Source organism: Pecten maximus, chromosome 1, assembly GCF_902652985.1.
Source record: "Pecten maximus chromosome 1, xPecMax1.1, whole genome shotgun sequence".
Taxonomy (NCBI): domain Eukaryota; kingdom Metazoa; phylum Mollusca; class Bivalvia; order Pectinida; family Pectinidae; genus Pecten; species Pecten maximus.
In genome coordinates, this window is record NC_047015.1 from 55,950,552 (window position 1) to 55,971,014 (window position 20,463).

General features: G+C 34.7%; 1 protein-coding gene across 1 annotated transcript; it reads right to left on the bottom strand.

The window, feature by feature from the left end:
- Positions 1 to 499: 499 nt before the first annotated feature.
- On the bottom strand, positions 500 to 20,386 carry LOC117338626 (probable ATP-dependent RNA helicase DDX47). The gene is made up of 13 exons (XM_033899985.1): positions 20,269 to 20,386; positions 17,356 to 17,449; positions 16,025 to 16,213; positions 15,242 to 15,313; positions 12,616 to 12,686; positions 11,409 to 11,456; positions 10,898 to 10,969; positions 9,425 to 9,541; positions 5,024 to 5,170; positions 3,567 to 3,643; positions 2,655 to 2,786; positions 1,813 to 1,942; positions 500 to 1,251 (listed from the first exon to the last, which is right to left on the bottom strand). Exons 1-13 carry the CDS (start codon positions 20,335 to 20,337, stop codon positions 1,129 to 1,131), a joined length of 1,341 nt encoding a protein of 446 aa, XP_033755876.1. The 5' UTR covers positions 20,338 to 20,386; the 3' UTR covers positions 500 to 1,128.
- Between the last annotated feature and the right edge of the window lie 77 nt (positions 20,387 to 20,463).

Consider the following 20,463-nt stretch of genomic DNA (forward strand, 5'->3'; position numbering starts at 1 on the left):
TTGTTTTTTTTTAAATTCCATGTACTATTTTGTTTGCCAAAAAGCATGCAACCATGTTCCGGCTGTTCCAATGACTGAAAAAAATCTACTGACTGTCGGTAAGGCGGGAATTATGATTTTTAAATATGAATTATAGCATTTAAAAAATAAAAAAAGTAAAAGGAATGTAAATATAAGCGTTAAACTGTTTTTGTATGGTATTTATGATCTATTTGAATACCGTTATAATAACAATAATGCAGTAATTCACTTGGGATTTTGCAAACACTTATTTCAAGAACTTACCTCTTCAGATATATTTAAGAAAAACATGATTTCATGAATAATGAACTGGATATTACTTGAAATTCGCAAATAATGAGCTATTAAGAGTCAAGGACTCAAGAAGACACCTACATCCAGAGGTATTATTTTCATACAAATATTCACTTAAGATTTCCACAAATTCCCACACGAAATATAACTGATTTACAGAAAAAAAGAAAACATAAAAACAAGATAGCTCTTTATATTTTATTGCATTATAAAATAAATAGATACAGCTTAAGAGTAACTACTCGCAGACAGATGACTTGGAAACAAAAACTTCGTCACCAACAGTTTCATGAATCAGATTTATTCCTGTGGCCATCTTTATTCAAGCTGTCACAAAATTTCCAACTTCGTCGTTAAGATTCAAAATAGATTTCTTTCCTTATCTGACATCTCAAGTTTCAAGTCGGCATAAAATCTTCATGTTTCGGTGAAGACCAAAAAGAAGATCAATTGGCATATTATGGGGTTATATACAGTGGTATAAAAAGTTTATTTTGTGTTCTTCATTCATTTCTATGCCGTCGTCAGGAGATTTTGAATTTTTATGAAGCTGTCGACTTATTTTTTCATACTATACAAAAGAATGTATGGATTTTTCACATGCCAGATTCACATTTTGCAATGTGCTGTTGAAATTATTGAGATGTATTTCTGGATTCACATTTTGTAATGCACTATAATCATGCTACATGTGTATCACACAGAAAAGTTTTAAAATCAAGCACATTATCACAGGAATCCCTTCACAGAACAGATGATAGACATGGTCCGGACTGTAAAAACTTAACAACATAACAAGCAAATTTACGGGGTTCATTTTCCTTTCTTTTTCTTGAACTTTTTCCGTACTCCTGTGGATTCCTCCGTGTCATCTTCATCATCTGGACGTTTGGATCGCTTGCCCTTCCCCTTTTTATTGCTAGTTTCGCTAAGTTCCTGTAACACATCAAAAATATATATTGGACATAAAACACATCATTAAATATTTAAAATCTACCAAAAACCTCCATCCTAAACAGCACTACAAAGAAAGGACAGACTTCAATATCAAACATCATTACGGTAAGAAAAGTACAAAATTTAATACAAACGACAAATTGAACTTAAATTTTACTTTCAAACACAATTGTTATCCTATTATTTGGATTTGTAGTTCTTCTAACAAGTACACAATTATGACAAGCTTAAGCTGACCAAGCCTCACTATTGACCTTCTTCTCTGGATATATTTTAAAGGTGTTAATGAGTTAGCATTTAGTGTCATGCACTAAAGTCTCTAGGCTTAGCCCTCCACTTACTTATCAACTTGTACAATATTTCATTTCTTAGTGAATGTTTTAAAAAATTATTTGATCCAGCTTTGAATTTGAAACTTTCAGATGTCATTTTAATAAAATTTTAGACATAACATTACCAATTAATGATGTTTTAGATATAAATGTCAACCAGCATTAATAGCAGTATAAAGTATATATGACACCAGAATATTGCACGTACCATTCGGGCGAAGCGTTGTGCCTCGGTGACGCGCTCCATCAACTGCATCACTTCCTGATCCTCACGCGGGTACAGCGGTAACTTCTTGGCAATCAGATGTTCAATTCTCTGGTACAACTCCACATCATACCTACAATATCAATGTTACCTTTCACCTATGACCTCAAAATATCAACATGACCTTTCACTTACTTATCAACTTGTACGATATTTAATTTCCTAGTGAACGTTTTTAAAAATTATTTGATCCAGCTTTGAATTTGAAACTTTCAGATGTCATTTTGATAAAACTTTAGACATAACAATTCTACATAATACCTACAATATCATCATGACCTTTCACCTATGACCTCACATTATACAAAGCATGACCTTTCACATATAACCTCATTTAAATACTATTTAAATCACTGCAAATGACCTACAATAAACAAATTTCATTCCATTTTAAGGTTCATAGCTAAAAAATTTCAACATAAATTACACAAAAACATACATGATACACTCTTTGAGTTTTAAAAACAGCAACATCATTATTGTCTTTTTAATCAACATCAAACTGGACTTTGAGAGGAGGGAACAAGAGTCCTACTGCAACACAAATGTGATGACTTACAAGGCCAATCAGACAAGATGTCCCTATCATTTCTGTGTGTCCCTCCCAGTAGGTGAAGGCTTTTTCTGACCGCCCCGCCCTAGCTGTCCGCCCTACCCTGGAGATATAGACCCAGGGGGATGGGTGTACTTACTGTGACACAAACGTGATGGCCTGGCCAGACCGCCCCGCCCTAGATGTCCGACACACCCTGGAGATATAGACCCAGGGGGAAGGGTGTACTTACTGTGACACAAACGTGATGGCCTTGCCTGACCGCCCTGCCCTAGCCGTACGCCCCACCCTGTGGATGTAGTCTTTGGAGTGGGTTGGGATGTCTAGGTTGATCACCACGTCCACGTGTGGAATGTCCAGACCTCTACAAGACAAACAAATAACCGACGATTGAAAAATCGTGAGAAACCATCCCATAATATTACAGGTGTGAATTAAGTCATCTGATAGAATATTCGTTAGGCCATGTCTCTGGTTTTAAATGTTTAATTTATAGCCAGAGACATGGCCTAACGAATATTCTATCAGATGTTCCGTTAACAAACATTCTTTCAGGGCCAAGTTGTTCAAAAAGTGATTAGGCTAATCACAGTTTAACAACAATATTGAAATCTTGATAAAATAATTTCTGGTAAAACTTATTTGACAAAATTTTCTGAAACTAACACCTACCAGTCTCTTCATACCTACTGATTTTGAAGAATTTACACACATATGATTTGAAGTAAAGGAGAAATGAGATTTTCACTAATCAAGTGATGAAGCTAATATATATAACAACTGGGCCCAGATGTTCCGTTGTATCAATTTAGACATGCACATTTGATATTTTCACTAAAGAAGAGACTTTGCCTTGAGCTAAAGTCACAAAAACACTTTATTAAGAAAATGATTTTGAGAGCTTTATATGCCTTCAAACACTCAAATTTTTAGCATGATATCTTAGAATAATTCAGTTAACAATGTTACTTAGAAGTCATAAGTTTAGTAACCCAATGGCCTCAACTTGGTAGCTGGTAGTTTTCTGCAACTACCAGTATACCCTCGACAATCAGAAAAAAACAAAATATAAATAAGTGAAATATTTCCTCAAAAATTTATACAGAAATATGATTCTGCCTAAGAGAGATTTAGACAACTTTACCTGCTTGCCACATCAGTAGCTATGAGAATCGAACGTGTTTTACTCTTGAACTTGTTGAGAGCCCCCAACCTCTTTGCCTGCAAAAGAAAATCACATGCTGTTATAACAGTATATTTACATTCCTAATGTGGTTTGCTGATATGAACATACCAAGTGAAAACAACAAACATATGACCATGAATACACTATGAAAACCGTATGAAAACATTGTCTCTCGTGCAAATCACCTGATTAATCGGGTCATATTAATACGCCATCGACAGTAAGACAGGAAGAGTAGCTTCCCTTGGATCGATAACGTTGGTACGAGATAAGTGTTAAAAATCGCTGATTTGAATTGAATGATTGTATTTAATATTATTTTTACTTTAATACTTCTTTCTTTTTGTTTTATACAAAATTAAACAAAAAAGACCGGGAAAAGCGGAACGACATTAAAACAATGGCATGGTGCATAGGCGGGATCTCCCGGCTGTTCTAATAATTTGGCGTTTCGTCGTATACATGACAAATTTTTCTTTTTAATAAAATTTCTCATTTTCTCGATATAAATTTTTTAAATCAAGGTTATGTAAATATATGAATTGAATAGATTTTTTAAATTTTCATTGCGGCTATGAATACCAGTAGCTAGCTACATATCCTCCGAGGCGCACTACCGCTCATGGGAGAACTTTTCGCCACAAAAGGACTAAAGTAAATTTTAAAGCTTACAATATTATAAAATTTAGGGTAAAATGATTATCGGTCTGACTGTCCCTCCAAAATAGGGAGGGATAGAAACATTACAACTACCAATCACAGTTAAGTTGAAATACTAAGTCTGAATAACAATGTGGTGGGGAAGAGCTTTGGTAACATCTGAATCAGGAAAACTTATTATATATACAGATAATATACATGCAATTAAGATCATTATCTTATATACAAACCGGTAACAAAACAAATTATCAGTGTTGCAGAAAATTGCATATATAATTAATTTTTTTTCAGATTTAGGTAATTGTAACTGTAAGAACATCTATTGTAAATTTAAAATTATGAGACAAAAATAAACTTGTTAAATTACATCAACAAGGAAAATTAACATATCAATATGACGGACACAACGTAAATGTAGATGTAGACGTCAAAATAGGTACAAATATAAATCTGCTCCTTTCATTATTATACAATACAGCCACCAGCCTCTGTTGACTGGTGGCCGCGGTGGCCAGGAGGTTAAGGTGTCCCGACACTTTATCACTAGCCCTCCACCTCTGGGTTGCGAGTTCGAAACCTACTTGGGACAGTTGCCTGGTACTGACTGTAGGCCGGTGGTTTTTCTCCAGGTACTCCAGCTTTCCTCCACCTCCAAAACCAGGCACCCCCTTAAATGACCCTGGCTGTTGATAGGACGTTAAACAAAAACAAAAAAAAAAAACAACAAACAAACAAAGTGTTGACTGTGTACAAACCTGACTAAGCTGGCCGTGAAGGGGAATCGCTGTCATCCCAAGGTTACGAAGCATTAGGGCCACTCTCTGAGTATTGGCGCAGGTGCTACAGAAAACCATGAAGGAATTCCCGGCTAATTCGTTCAGAATATACACCAAGTTGACATCCTAAAGGGAAGCAAAGATAATTATGATATGTATGAATATTACATTCTCAGAGGAACATAAAACTGTAAACAATCCAATTCCATTATAATCTTTATTCTTCATCTGTACTTTTATTTCTCAAGTCTCATTTTAGAATAGAATATGCAGAATAGCATTGGCCTTAATATATAGTCCCGGAAGGAGAATTTACTGTGTAGAACTGAAGTTTCATTGGTTTATCGTTTCCTACGATAGTCCTCAAGAATCTTCTATAACGTACTGATTACATTTGCTTTTGAGGATGCGAGAGGTGGCAACCCTGCAAACGCTATCCCATAATAAGTGGATACACTAGTTTCTGAAACTGGATCACAATTTTTCTGGAATCTTAGAAAAATACCACAAATTTAAGTATTCTGGAATCTTAGAAAAATACAACAAATTTAAGTATTTTGGAATCTTAGAAAAATACCGCAAATTAAAGTTTTAAAACAATAGATTTAACTAAAAACTGTTATTTAGGACTATGTGTTAACCATCCTCGTTTAACCAAGTGATGGAGACAGAAATAAGGATTTTCCAATATCTCCATTATAGATTTTGTCAGGAGTGTCCAAGTCTTGGATAAATATTCTACTGTTGACATGAGAATACAAAATTATCTTAGATAAATCATAAATCATTATCTAATAATTTGAAAAGAACCCTCAATCAAGCCCTGTATGAAGTTTGATGTTGACAGACCGAAGAGAACTCCGGTGTTCTTAAAGAGAAGGCAAGGGCCACCACTGCCAAAAAGTTATCTCTTTCAGGAAACACAAAAATGGCTAAAGGCTATTCCATTAAAATATCTATCTGACCCCAGGACTCCAAAATAAATCACTTCTATCCATGGTTGGATTTACTTCCATGTAATTCATTAAATACATTCTATTAGTGGTACCCCTTAACAAAACCTACAGTCCTGGGTTGGGATAGATGTTTTCCTGGAATAGCCCTAAAGAATTACTCCTGTGACCTCAAACTGCTATTCGAAAAGTTCAACATTTTTATAATGTGTTAAGTTAAGTATGGACAAAGATTTGAGAGACAAGTTTTACGGTGGATGATTTCTCCCACAACACATACCTTGTGTTTGGCCGGAATAAATATGTAATACTGCATGAGTTTGTCCACTGTTTGATATTTGGACGAAACTTCCACCTTGACGGGGTCCTTCAGCGAGGCACGCTGTAGCTTTGCAACCTGTGAATTAGTAAGAAATAAATATTATTATTATAACATTACAAATATTGAAAATAACTATCAAATTCAATTTTGGGTTAAAATACACCGATTTTAACGACACTTTTTCACAAAATGGTTGAATGTGCAAAAAAATTAGTCTTTCTTTATGTTCTTCTTTACTGTATGAAGAAATTTTATTTTATTTAGTACAGACTTGTAACGGACCTACCTTCTTTGTCATAGTAGCAGAGTACAAATATGTCTTCCGTTCGCGTGGTATCACCTTTAAGAGTTTGTCCACCTGGTCGAGAAAAAAGTATCAATTTGAAATACAAACAGGAAACACTTGACTTCATATTTTTCAAAATTTAGGTTTCTGTTTTTGAAATCAACTTTGAGGTAGACAAATAGACGTCTACTATATGGTATATTTTTCATGACTCGTATTTCATAATGTGTAATTTGAAAAAAAAAAAAAAATCTGATACTGAAATCTAAACAACGATTTTCCAGATTTTTTTTTTTTATATTTCTCTGATTGCAAATGTCATGATTTAACTTGTGAAATATATAAAGTATATCTAATTTGATACAATACAATGCAATATACATGTTATGTATTTATTTATTTGCCATATTGAAACAGAACTATAAACTTCAGTCCAAGGTAGCATCCAACCACCTCGTAGCCTGCATGCAGGCATAGAAATATTAATATTGCTTTTATTAACAAAATGGACTTACCTCCTGTTCAAAGTCCATGTTCAGGATTCTGTCAGCTTCATCCATCACCTAAAATTGCACAAAAAAAAGTTTTTTTTTTTTTTTTTTTAAGCTCAATCAGTAAATGATAATTCAAACAATAATGCTTCCATCTGGGGCAACAAGAGTGATTAATATGAGTTGATATAATGAGTTTTGTAATTGTTTTAAATGAAGTTTATAAATTATGATTCAGATTATGGAGGACAATCATCGACCACCAGACAATCATGGACCACCAATATTTTTCCTGTGGAATTCTTTCTATGTGAAAATTCTTGAATGTTGTTTATAATAAATATTGTTATTTTCACGTTGTTTTATTTTTGCTATTTTTGAGATTAGAATTAATTCAGTTACACAAAACAGGAACTTTGAAAATAAAAGCAACATAAAAATGTATAGTATCTTAAATTTCATAATATTTATGAACCATCTATCATTTATGCTTTCAACTTTTAAGATAATTCATGTAAATTTAAACTATTGTTCAACTTTTACGCAAATTCTCTCACTGAAAATTTAAACTATCCTTCACAACTTTTAGTAATTTCATGAAAATTTAAACAATCGTATTAAAAAAACTCATCCAGTCCAGTATAATTAAAGACAGAATTTCAAAACTTGAAAATGTCTGTAAGACATGAAAACCTCACCTATTTACAAAATATTTTCATTGCATATTCTGGCCAATGACTGTGTGTAAAACATGATACTATGTTGTAAAAAGGACCTTAATCTATTTATAGAGTTTCAAGGGATGTCCACAAACTTTTTATTGTACTTGTTGGCTGGGACCTCTGACCCTTTAACCGTGACCAATGAAATGCCATTTGGAACAGGACAGACAAGGCTAACACTCCCCAGTAAAATGGCAGGGGCGTAATAATGAAATTTCCAAAACCATATTGTTAATGTATTCATGCATAGGAGCTGTTTTATAACATGTTATTCTGAGTTGCATTCTTTTGTCAGAAACAAGCATTGTTAGATATCTTCATACTGATGTTATTCTCTTGACCAGGAATCTTACCTTCCGAGGTCATGTTCCGTCCTTTCTTTTCTAGCCAATAATTATATCAAAACATCGAATCTTCCAAATTTAAGTTAAAACTTGATGAATTATTTTATTTAGAATTAAACAGTAGTTTTACACAATAAACATTACTTACCAGGTACTTGAGTGAGCGTAGGTTGAAACCTTTTGTGTTTTCCAGGTGATCCACTAATCTGCCAGGTGTGGCTGTAAAAAAAAACAACAATAAATGTTGAACTTTTATTTTTTTTGCAGTACAACAATTTTATTTTCTCTTTATGTTAAAATCAGACAAGGCAGAATCAACACTAAATGAAATTGTGGAATGATTTTATTTTTAGATGTATCACTTCAATATTATGTCGATCAAGTTTTGATTTTCTAAAAAAAAAATTATTTGTTCAATAGAGGATTTCAACAATGCAAAACAGTATATATTCATGTAAACATACCCGATAATTTCTGTGAAATTTCATCCATACACCATCAAACTCACTTTTGTTTGTTACAATGTTTGTTTTTGTTTTGTTTTTGTTTTTGTGAAGAGCAACAAAGAAAAGGAAAGATAAGAAAGAGAGAAAAACAAAAGCAAGAGAATGTCTGCAGGACATAAATGCCCCTGTTGCCACTTGACACCCTGAAACTTTAGCAGTTCCTGAGCTTAGCTAGTTATTGCATTACAAAAAAAAAATTTTCCAAAAACTTTATTTGGGGGAGTTTTACCCCTATTAATAAGTAGAAAAAGAAAAGGTTTTTAAAATTTTTTGTTTTGTAAATTAAACTTAAAAAAACTTTTTCCCCCGAAATTAAAAAGAAAGAAAACATTTTCTTAAAGAAACCCCACCCCCTGAAAAGTTTTTTGAAACCAAAGCACCTTTTTTCCCTTAAAAACGGGGCCAACTCCAAAAAAAATACTTTTTTGGGGGAAAAAAAAATGGCTAAAGGCTATTCCATTAAAATATCTACTTGAGCCCAGGACTCCAAAATAGATCACTTCTATCCATGGTTGGATTTCTTTCCTATTACTTCTAAAATTCATTAAATAAATTATATTGGTGGTAGCCCTTCACAAAACCTGGAGTCCTGGGGTTGGATAGATGTTTTCTTGGAATAGCCCTAAAGAATTACTCCTGTGACCTCAAACTGCCATTCGAAAAATGTTCCAACATTTTTATAATGTATTAAGTTAAGTATGGACAAAGATTTGAGAGACAAGTTTTACGGTGGATGATTTCTCCCATAACACATACCTTGTGTTTGGCGGGAATAAATATGTAATACTGCATGAGTTTGTCCACTGTTTGATATTTGGATGAAACTTCCACCTTGACGGGGTCCTTCAGCGAGGCACGCTGTAGCTTTGCAACCTGTGAATTAGTAAGAAATAAATAACATTACAAATATTGAAAATAATTACCGTAAATATTCGCGTATAGTGCGCACTTTTTTTCAAAAATTGACAAGTGAAAAAGACCACTGCGCACTATACGCAAGTACAAGCTTTTTCCCCAGTCAGAATGAATGTGATTTGACGGAGATTTGTGATCGTTTCCTTCCACAGCAGGATTGATTTAATACTTATATATATTAAACATATATAAAGCATTTAGAAAGTAATAGTTAACAAATAATCAAAGAAATGAATAGTTATCTTGATGTTTAATTCCTTGAAATTGTGTATTTATCAGCAATTACGTGGATAAAGTCGATCGTGAGCCACACGTTCCGTACACATTGAGCATGTTCCCGTGTTCAGGTCCAAAACGATGTATAACATCTCAATTAACATCAAACAAAACTTGAAATGATATAGCAGTACTTAGTTATTTCATACTTCTAAATTAATCACCTTATAAATCTAGAGTACTGCCAGAAACTGATAACGTTCAACTTGTTTATTTACGGAAGCTGTAACAGCACGCATGCGCAATTAGGCAAGGGTAACACTAATGCCTTGATCTCGTGCGGCAGTCACTGACCAACTGGCCATATAAAATACGGTCTGACTGTGAAAACTACCGGGGTACTCATATTTATCGTCTGCACTGTAGATTTATCCATTACACATGTTAATTCATTGATATAAAAGTTGTTACCACCACGACGACAGCAGACTTGTTTCCGTACTGTATACAAAATGGCGGCCTGTGTTACATTACGTAGCACTCAGCTTACTAGTCAATCGCGTTATAATTGAGCTTAATTAGCTTTCTTTGTTCGTGGACAGATATCACAAGAGATCATACCTGCGTGAAAATCACAAGGTAATTGAGGGTAGGATTAATTATTTTGTTTGAACAACAGCGTAGATGGGACCGCTACAATTTGCAAGCTGACTAGGCCTGTCGCGGTATAATGTAAACAACCTGTCAATCCTATGTGTCAAATCTGACCAGTAATTCCAATTAAATGGGGTAAATAAGCTTTCATAAGTTACAAATTCTTATCATCTTATGCTTTAGAATTCATCTACCGCTCAGTTGAATATTGAAAAAAACATTTTTTTTTTTTTTTGAAAACGAACCTCAAAAACGTACCTGCGCACTATACGCGAGTGCGCACTATACCCGAATATTTACGGTATCAAATTTAATTTTGGGTTAGAATACACCGAATTTAACGACACCTTTCCACAAAATGGTTGAATGTACAAAAAATAGTCTTTCTTTATGTTCTTCTTTACTGTATGAAGAATTTTTTCAGTAGACTTGTATCGGACTTACCTTCTTTGTCATGGTGGCAGAGTACAAATATGTCTTCCGTTCGCGTGGTATCACCTTTAAGAGTTTGTCCACCTGGTCGAGAAAAAAGTATCAATTTAAATTTCAAACAGGAAACACTTGACTTCATATTTTTCAAAATTTAGGTTTCTGTTTTTGAAATCAACTTTGAGGTAGACAAATAGACGTCTACTATATGGTATATTTTTCATGACTCGTATTTCATAATGTGTAATTTGAAAAAAAAAAAAAAATCTGATACTGAAATCTAAACAACGAATTTCCAGATTTTTTTTTTTTATATTTCTCTGATTGCAAATGTCATGATTTAACTTGTGAAATATATAAAGTATATCTAATTTTATACAATACAATGCAATATACATGTTATGTATTTATTTATTTGCCATATTGAAACGGAACTATAAACTTTAGTCCAAGGTAGCATCCAATCACCTCGTAGCCTGCAGGCATAGAAATATTAATATTGCTTATATTAACAAAATGGACTTACCTCCTGTTCAAAGTCCATGTTCAGGATTCTGTCAGCTTCATCCATCACCTAAAATTGCACAAAAAAAAGTTTGTTTTTTTTTTTTTTTTAAGCTCAATCAGTAAATGATAATTCAAACAATAATGCTTCCATCTGGGGCAACAAGAGTGATTAATATGAGTTGATATAACGAGTTTTGTAATTGTTTTAAATGAAGTTTATAAATTATGATTCAGATTATGGAGGACTATTATCGACCACCAGACAATCATGGACCACCAATATTTTTCCTGTGGAATTCTTTCTATGTGAAAATTCTTGAATGTTGTTTATAATAAATATTGTTATTTTCAAGTTGTTTTATTTTTGCTATTTTTGAAATTAGAATTAATTGTTACACAAAACAGGAACTTTGAAAATAAAAGCAACATAAAAATGTATAGTATCTTAAATTTCATAATATTTATGAACCATCTATCATTTATGCTTTCAACTTTTAAGATAATTCATGTAAATTTAAACTATTGTTCAACTTTTACGCAAATTCTCTCACTGAAAATTTAAACTATCCTTCACAACTTTTAGTAATTTCATGAAAATTTAAACAATCGTATTAAAAAAATTCATCCAGTCCAGTATAATTAAAGACAGAATTTCAAAACTTGAAAATGTCTGTAAGACATGAAAACCTCACCTATTTACAAAATATTTTCATTGCATATTCTGGCCAATGACTGTGTGTAAAACATGATACTATGTTGTAAAAAGGACCTTAATCTATTTATAGAGTTTCAAGGGATGTCCACAAACTTTTTATTGTACTTATTGGGTTAGCTGTGACCTCTGACCCTTTAACCGTGACCAATGAAATGCCATTTGGAACAGGACAGACAAGGCTAACACTCCCCAGTAAAATGGCAGGGGCGTAATAATGAAATTTTCCAAAACCATACTGTTAATGTATTCATGCATTGGAGCTATTTCATAACATGTTATTCTGAGTTGCATTCTTTTTTCAGAAACAAGCATTGTTAGATATCTTCATAATGATGTTATTAAATTCGATTTTCTCTTGACCAGGAATCTTATCTTCCGAGGTCATGTTCCGTCCTTTCTTTTCTAGCCAATAATTATATCAAAACATCGAATCTTCCAAATTTAAGTTAAAACTTGATGAATTATTTTATTTAGAATTAAACAGTAGTTTTACACAATAAAAATTACTTACCAGGTACTTGAGTGAGCGTAGGTTGAAACCTTTTGTGTTTTCCAGGTGATCCACTAATCTGCCAGGTGTGGCTGTAAAAAAAAACAACAATAAATGTTGAACTTTTATTTTTTTTGCAGTACAACAATTTTATTTTCTCTTTATGTTAAAATCAGACAAGGCAGAATCAACACTAAATGAAATTGTGGAATGATTTTATTTTTAGATGTATCACTTCAATACTATGTTGAGTTTTAATTTTCTAAAAAAAAAAAATTATTTGTTCAAAAGAGGATTTCAACAATGCAAAACAGTATATATTCATGTAAACATACACGATACCGGTAATTTCTGTGAAATTTCATCTGTACACCATCAAATTCACTTTTGTTTGTTACAATGTTTGTTTTTGTTTTGTTTTTGTTTTTGTGAAGAGCAACAAAGAAAAGGAAAGATAAGAAAGAGAGAAAAACAAAAGCAAGAGAATGTCTGCAGGACATAAATGCCCCTGTTGCCACTTGACACCCTGAAACTTTAGCAGTTCCTGAGCTTAGCTAGTTATTGCATTGGGGTGGAACGGGACAGACAGACATAAGCAACACTATATGCCCCCTATTTCATGGTGAGGGCATAAAAAAAGATAAATTAGAGACATAAATATGGAATAACTTAATCCAGAGGGAAACAAGAGATCCCAGAGGGATCTTGGCGCCCACCATTGAATGTTCTTCATAGGTTCCATGTCAGATTGATCTTTTCTCTACTTTTCTCTTCTTCTAAGTCTTACTAATCTGTGTAAATTCAGAAGAAACCTCTAGTACTTTTCAAACAAGGGAAACCTATATATAAAATTTAAGATTAAGGCACCAAGGGGAACCTATATATGGAATTTGAGAAAGATTCCTTCAGTACTTGAGAAATAGCGATAACAAACTTCAACTGTCAAAATCCAAGATGGCTGGCTATCAGCCATGTTGTTTTCCGATTGGTCTCAAAATACAATATCCATAACTAGGCACCTGGGGGAACCTACATATGAAATTTCAGGAAGATCCCTTCATTAGTTTCTTAGAAATAGCAATAACCAGTTTCAATTTTCGAAATCCAAGATGGCTGCCTGTCGGCCATGTTGTTTCCTGATTAGTCTCAAAATACAACATGCATAACTAGGCACCAAGGGGAACCTACATATGAAATTTCAGGAAGATCCCTTCAGTGCTTTCTGAGAATTATCGATAACAAACTTCAATTGTCAAAATCCAAGATGGCTGCCTGTCGGCCATGTTGTTTTCTGATTGGTCTCAAAATGCAATATGCATAACTAAGCACCAAGGGGAACCTACATATGAAATTGGAGAAAGATCCCTTCAGTACTTTCTCAGAAATAGCGATAACAAACTTCAATGGTCAAAATCCAAGATGGCTGCCTGTCGGCCATGTTGTTTTCCGATCAATCCCAAAATGCAATATGCATAACTAGGCACCAAGGGGAACCTACATATGAAATTTGAGAACGATCCCTTCAGTACTTTCTCAGAAATAGCGATAACAAACTTCAATTGTCAAAATCCAAGATGGCTGCCTGACGGCCATCTTGTTTTCCGATCGGTCCCAAAATGCTATATGCATAACAAGGCACCAAGAGGAACCTACATATGAAATTTGAGAAAGATCCCTTCGGTACTTTCTCAGAAATAGCGATAACAAACTTCAATGGTCAAAATCCAAGATGGCTGCCTGTCGGCCATGTTGTTTTCCGATCAATCCCAAAATGCAATATGCATAACTAGGCACCAAGGGGAACCTACATATGAAATTTGAGAAAGATCCCTTCAGTACTTTCTCAGAAATAGCGATAACAAACTTCAATGGTCAAAATCCAAGATGGCTGCCTGTCGGCCATGTTGTTTTCCGATCGGGCCCAAAATGCAATATGCATAACTAGGCACCAAGGGGAACCTACATATGAAATTTGAGAAAGATCCCTTTGGAACTTTCTCAGAAATAGCGATAACAAACTTCAATGGTCAAAATCCAAGATGGCTGCCTGTCGGCCATGTTGTTTTCCGATCGGTCCCAAAATGCAATATGCATAACTACGCACCAAGGGGAACCTATATATGAAATTTGAGAAAGATCCCTTCAGTACTTTCTCAGAAATAGCGATAACAAACTTCAATGGTCAAAATCCAAGATGGCTGCCTGTCGGCCATGTTGTTTTCCGATCGGTCCCAAAATGGAATATGCATAACTAGGCACCAAGGGGAACCTACATATGAAATTTGAGAAAGATCCCTTCAGTACTTTCTGAGGATTAGCGATAACAAGAATTGTTTACGGACGGATGGACGGACGGCGGACCACGGACGCAGGGCGATTTGAATAGCCCACCATCTGATGATGGTGGGCTAAAAATAGGAGAGAAAGAAAGTAAATCATGGCTGATCGACTTAGTCAAGTCCATATTGTTTTTGCTATGCACACATAGCTTGAAAATGGAGAATGAGTTACAATGCTGATCGATTATAAACGGCAATTCCCACCAAAACTTTGATCCTCTTTTCTTGCATTCTGCTGTTATAATACATCAGATGAAAAACCGTTCCCCACAGTATCCCCACGTCTACCCATAATACATCACACTTACCGATTATAACGTGTGGTTTCTTGGCCAACATGAGGGACTGTGTCATCATGTCTATACCACCCACAATGACGGCTGTTGAACAAATCAAAATATAAATTGTAAAATTCTCACAACATTTTCAAAACTTAGGGTGAATATGTATACAGATCAGGTCCATACATGCCATACCTCCCGGCGTGAGACAAAATCTCCCTTATTTTCAAGTAATTTATTTCCTGAGGTCAAATTAAGTTTTTGGCAATTTCAAGGCCCTCATCTGAGGTAAACAAGTACAGACCCTATAAATAGATATTGACAAGAATTATGTCATTACAGATTACAACCTGTGTTAAGATTTCAAAGTTTTTCTTTGCAACCATTTTTTTCCAACATTAACCCAATGCCTAGTAATATGTCCTTCATATCTATAGCAGTTAAGCTAAAATGCTAACATTTTTGTTTCGTAGTCTTGCATTACATTATCTTAACTGGGTATAAGCCAAGGGTGCTATAGCTAGTGCACTGGAAATGGGCAAAACAAGATCGTATGCAAGACGGAAAATTTCGGCTACCATCTTAGATTATGATATGAATGAAGATAGCTCAGTCTACATCAACGATCTGTGACCGAAATGTTTCATAAAATACTTAAATACACTGATAAACAGATGACAGGTAAAATAATAAACTACAATGTTTGGAAAATGTGTTCTGTCACATTGTAAGCCCACTAGCTAGGTCTCCCTCTTTATAGTCAAAGATTCGACTTCATCCCGAATCAAATTTGTAATATACTCCACATACCACATTTTATACCAATGGTTGATCCTAAGGCCTCAAACTGCTCGGAGATCTGAAATGCCAGTTCCCTGGTAGGCGTCAGGATAAGGGCATACAGACGTTGGGGATTTTCCAAGAGGGACTGTAAGATGGGTAGGGCAAAGGATCCAGTCTTTCCTGATCCAGTCTCAGCAAGTCCTATCACATCTTTACCTGTTGTAAAGGAACGGAATCAACATTTATGTGTCTTTTGTTAACTTATTTGTATTCCAGGGCGAGAAAAAACCCAGGTCCGATGGCCCAGGGCCAGTAGATTTGGTCTGTGGGCAAGTAAATATTGCTGACTACTTGCCCGTTTGGCAAGCGCAAAATTTCTCAATATTTTTACCTTTTCCCTAGAGTAATTGAAGATACTACTAATTCAGTTTGATAGGTCCACCATGTTTCACGTTTGGGTAAGTACTTTTGAATCCTAACTTGCCCGAAGGACCAGTTATGCTGAACTTTTTCTTCCTGCCCTGATTTTTTTTAATAGACTGGAATGGATTTGGGAACTGTATGCATATACATGACCGAAATGAAAATCAGAATATAATATCTTTCTTTGTCTTGAGAAAAATTCTAGAATAACTATTTCTACCAGATTAATCACATTTTGATTTTTACGAGACAGTACCAATTAGCAGACAAAGGCTGGCATCACAGGGATTTTAATTATTTAACCGCAGCTGGGCCCCCAATTCCCAAATCAGACAATTTTTGTAAGAGGTCTGGAGATCAGACCTTGAGGTTAAATATTTCATTCTGGGCCATATAAATGTGTCAAGCCCCTGTGGCTGGCATACACTAGGAAATATTTCCACAATATTTAATGCTTTCACAATTCTATAACAATAACCCGATCATCCTTCCCTGAATGGTGAGAAGTGAACACCACAGGATTATGGTTCATGATTATATTCAATTACATTCCTTGCTCTCCTATTAAGCACATTTGAAATGAAGGCATTTATTAGTTTCTAGCTATATAAGGTATATTTTCCCCACATGAATAAAAATTATGATCATCTCCCTTATTTTTTTATGAAAGTTGAAAAAGTTCTATGCCATTTTTTCTGAGAAATGGCAACAGTGATATCTAACTGTCAACCATTTTGTTCCCTGTCTTGAAATGAGTAATACATGAAAATACATAAAAAATGGAAGAAAGAGGCTTCAGGGATTTTAACAATGAAAGGCTAATATAAATTACAAGTCCATGAATGGAATCACAGAACTTGGACGAAGGGCTTTAAAAACATGGACTCACAGTTTACTTATCAAAATTTCTCTCTGTGTATGATTGTATTACTCACCTTGAAGAGCTATAGGAATGGATTCCCGTTGAATCTTGGTTGGCGTTTTCCATTTCAGAAGTTCACAGGCTTCACACAGCACATCAACAATACCCTAAAAACAATTTACAACACAGTCAAAACCACAGGTTAAACATACTATGACAAAATGCTATTGTATGTTCATACAGTACTAGTGTTAGTGATACATCTTGTATATTTGATTGCCTTAGATAGATTTGCAATTGGAGATTTTGATTCCGGGTCATACTGGCAAGCTGAGGTCAGGATTTTTTCTTCTAAGTTTGGGATGGGGCCTTTTTGCCTCATTTTGGGAAGAAAATTGGTGAATTGGGGAAGAGTTTTTCAGGAGTAAACTGCTCATTTTGGGAATTTGGCCTCAATAAGAAATAATTTCAATTGGGAATGAGGCCAATTATCGGCCCCAAAAAGCCGTCGGAAAAAGTCGTGGAGGTTCACATTCGATTCCTAATTAGGGAGTCACACTTCTCTTTTTTGCTGTTTCATTCGGTGCTGATCATGAGAGGCCTCATTAGAGTATCCAGAAGTATCCACAGGGGATAAACACTGAGGTTAATGGGGAGAGTAGTGTGGGACATTTTAAATGTACACATGTACAGTACATATATATTACTGTTACATATATATAGCAACAGGTTTGCCTCCTAGCTTCGCACTATAATTTCCTATTAGCTCAATAGGTAGAGTTGAGTATAGTATTGACAAGCCTGAGTCCATTATTATTCTTATTATCTTTCTCTTGGTTGTGGAAATCTTAAGCTTTAACGTACGTGTGTCGCGTGTGTTCATTATACATGTATATATTTGTCCAAAATGAAGATCATGCTTCAGACCAGTTTATTTATTATATAAAAGTCATTGGAACCAAAGAAAATATGGCTCAATAACTTTTTTTAAATAGTTTGCATTATGATTATTTTGTTATGTCTATATACATGTTGTTGATGCGAGTCGTCAAATTATATACATGTAAGAGTACTAGTCCTAATCCAGAGACATATATAGAGAGATTGGCAGCTCTCTATTTGCCCTTATATCTACGTGGTAGCCCCTGCCCTTCCCACAATCCTTTGCGGTCGCTCGGTTCAGTCTTCTCCTGATGCCATATTGGAGAAAACTTGAAAACCAGACACATAATTATCGATAACTTCTATTTGAAATCATCACCAAGATCCAACGATGTGCTTTAATTTTATTAATACCAAAGTGCAGAAGTGTAATCAATATGAAATACATCAAAATTTGCAGTCAAAGTGTTTGTATTTTGAGTATGAAAGTCAAGCACACCACAGGGAAGATCGGCGGGAATCTCCAATTTTCGAAAAGTCCCTATGGGGTTTTCGAAAATATGGATAAATGACAACAATGTGCATGATAAACAAGACCATATCCCATAAGTATGATAATTTTTTGGATAATGTAGTAACTTTTGTAGTGACCTAAATAAAACGATGTGCTTTTTGTGTGCATTTAAAATTGACAATGTTTTGGTCTGACGTAATGGCGGATTAACCAGAACTAGAACGAATATTCATACCCTGCCTACACTGCTCTCCTGCAGGGTATATGGTCCCTCTCATTGCCAATAGTGTAGCAAGCCCCGATGTGATTCACATCTGGCAGTATTTAAGTATTTAGCTGTGGTTAAAATTTTCTCGGATAAAAAAACACATATAAATTGATGATTCTGGTATCTATTATCAATATTCAAGCCACAAACCTGCACATTACGTCAACCGTTTGACAATAAATAGTAAAATCCAAAACGAGCAAGACACACAGAGATATCAGTTCAAACATACCGCCATCTTTGATACAAGTGTAAAGGTCAATTTCCTTATAAGGAAATCAAAATAAATTGATGCTAATGAGATTTCCTGCGAGATTTCAACAGAAAAACAGATTCGGAGTTATATACCTCAGTTAGGAAGGTCAATTCATTCGGAAATTATTTAATTACGCAAAGTAAGATTCGCTTTCTTCACAAGAGTTACAAAACAGTGGTTAAATATCTCTGATTATGTATTTATTTATCGTAGTAGCTTCATCCATATATGGATCACGGGTTCCATATTTGGGTTAGCATCCTCACGAGAGTTCTTCGAGATGTATTATGACGGATCACGGAGACAACTCCGAGCAGTATGATAACAGAATATGCGAATAAAAGATTTCCAGATTAGACATAAGGCTAATACATTACAAAATTGTATTAGAAATGTTTAATTATACGAATTATTACTCCAAAGTAAAACAATATCCGCTATTTGTAGCATTTTCAAGGTTCACTGTTTTGCTACATTACAAGCAATGGGAGGGAATCATAGCTCTGACGACGACCATCTGTCAGAAATTGTCCGTCCGTCGTCCAGAGCTACGTTATCGCAGCTAAACCAGAACATGTCGAATAAGTTCCAGTACATCGATACACACAAGCGCAAAGCCCGATTTACCTGTGCTCGCGTGTGGTTGATAGGGGACAAGGCGTTCTCGATAAGGGATATGCTTGAGTGGCCACGAATAAAGGGAGCCACCACTTGTACGAGAAAATAGCGATGTTACTTATCTCTCTCTATATATGTCTCATCTGTCCTAATGAAGTTGGATTGAATTAAATTTTGGTAAAGATATATGACATTTGAGCAAATTCTCAGTATGTAAAAATGACCTAAAATCTCAAATATATAGTGAAATATTCATGTATTGTCAAATTAGTTAAAAATAACTCGATTTTCTGACGAGAACATAAACTGAACAGACATGTTACACACAGCTGAGAGATAAACAGGTCTGTGACTGTCGTGACGTACGAAGTTCGCAAATGAGTTATTTTGTCTAGAGTTACATCTTTTACAACAACTGTCAAGTGATTTTGAACATCAAAGTAATTACCAGTGACTTAAATGTCACGTTTTCTTCAGATCCTTCGATTTCCTCCATGTGGTCTTGTGTTTCTTCCATGCTGTTTTTAGCATATTCAGTGTCAGTCCAATGTTTGATCCCAGTTCGCTTTTGATTCAAACATTCTAATGAGTCAGTATCTAATAGTCTATCTTTCAATTTTCAACTTGCTAATTCTACGAAATA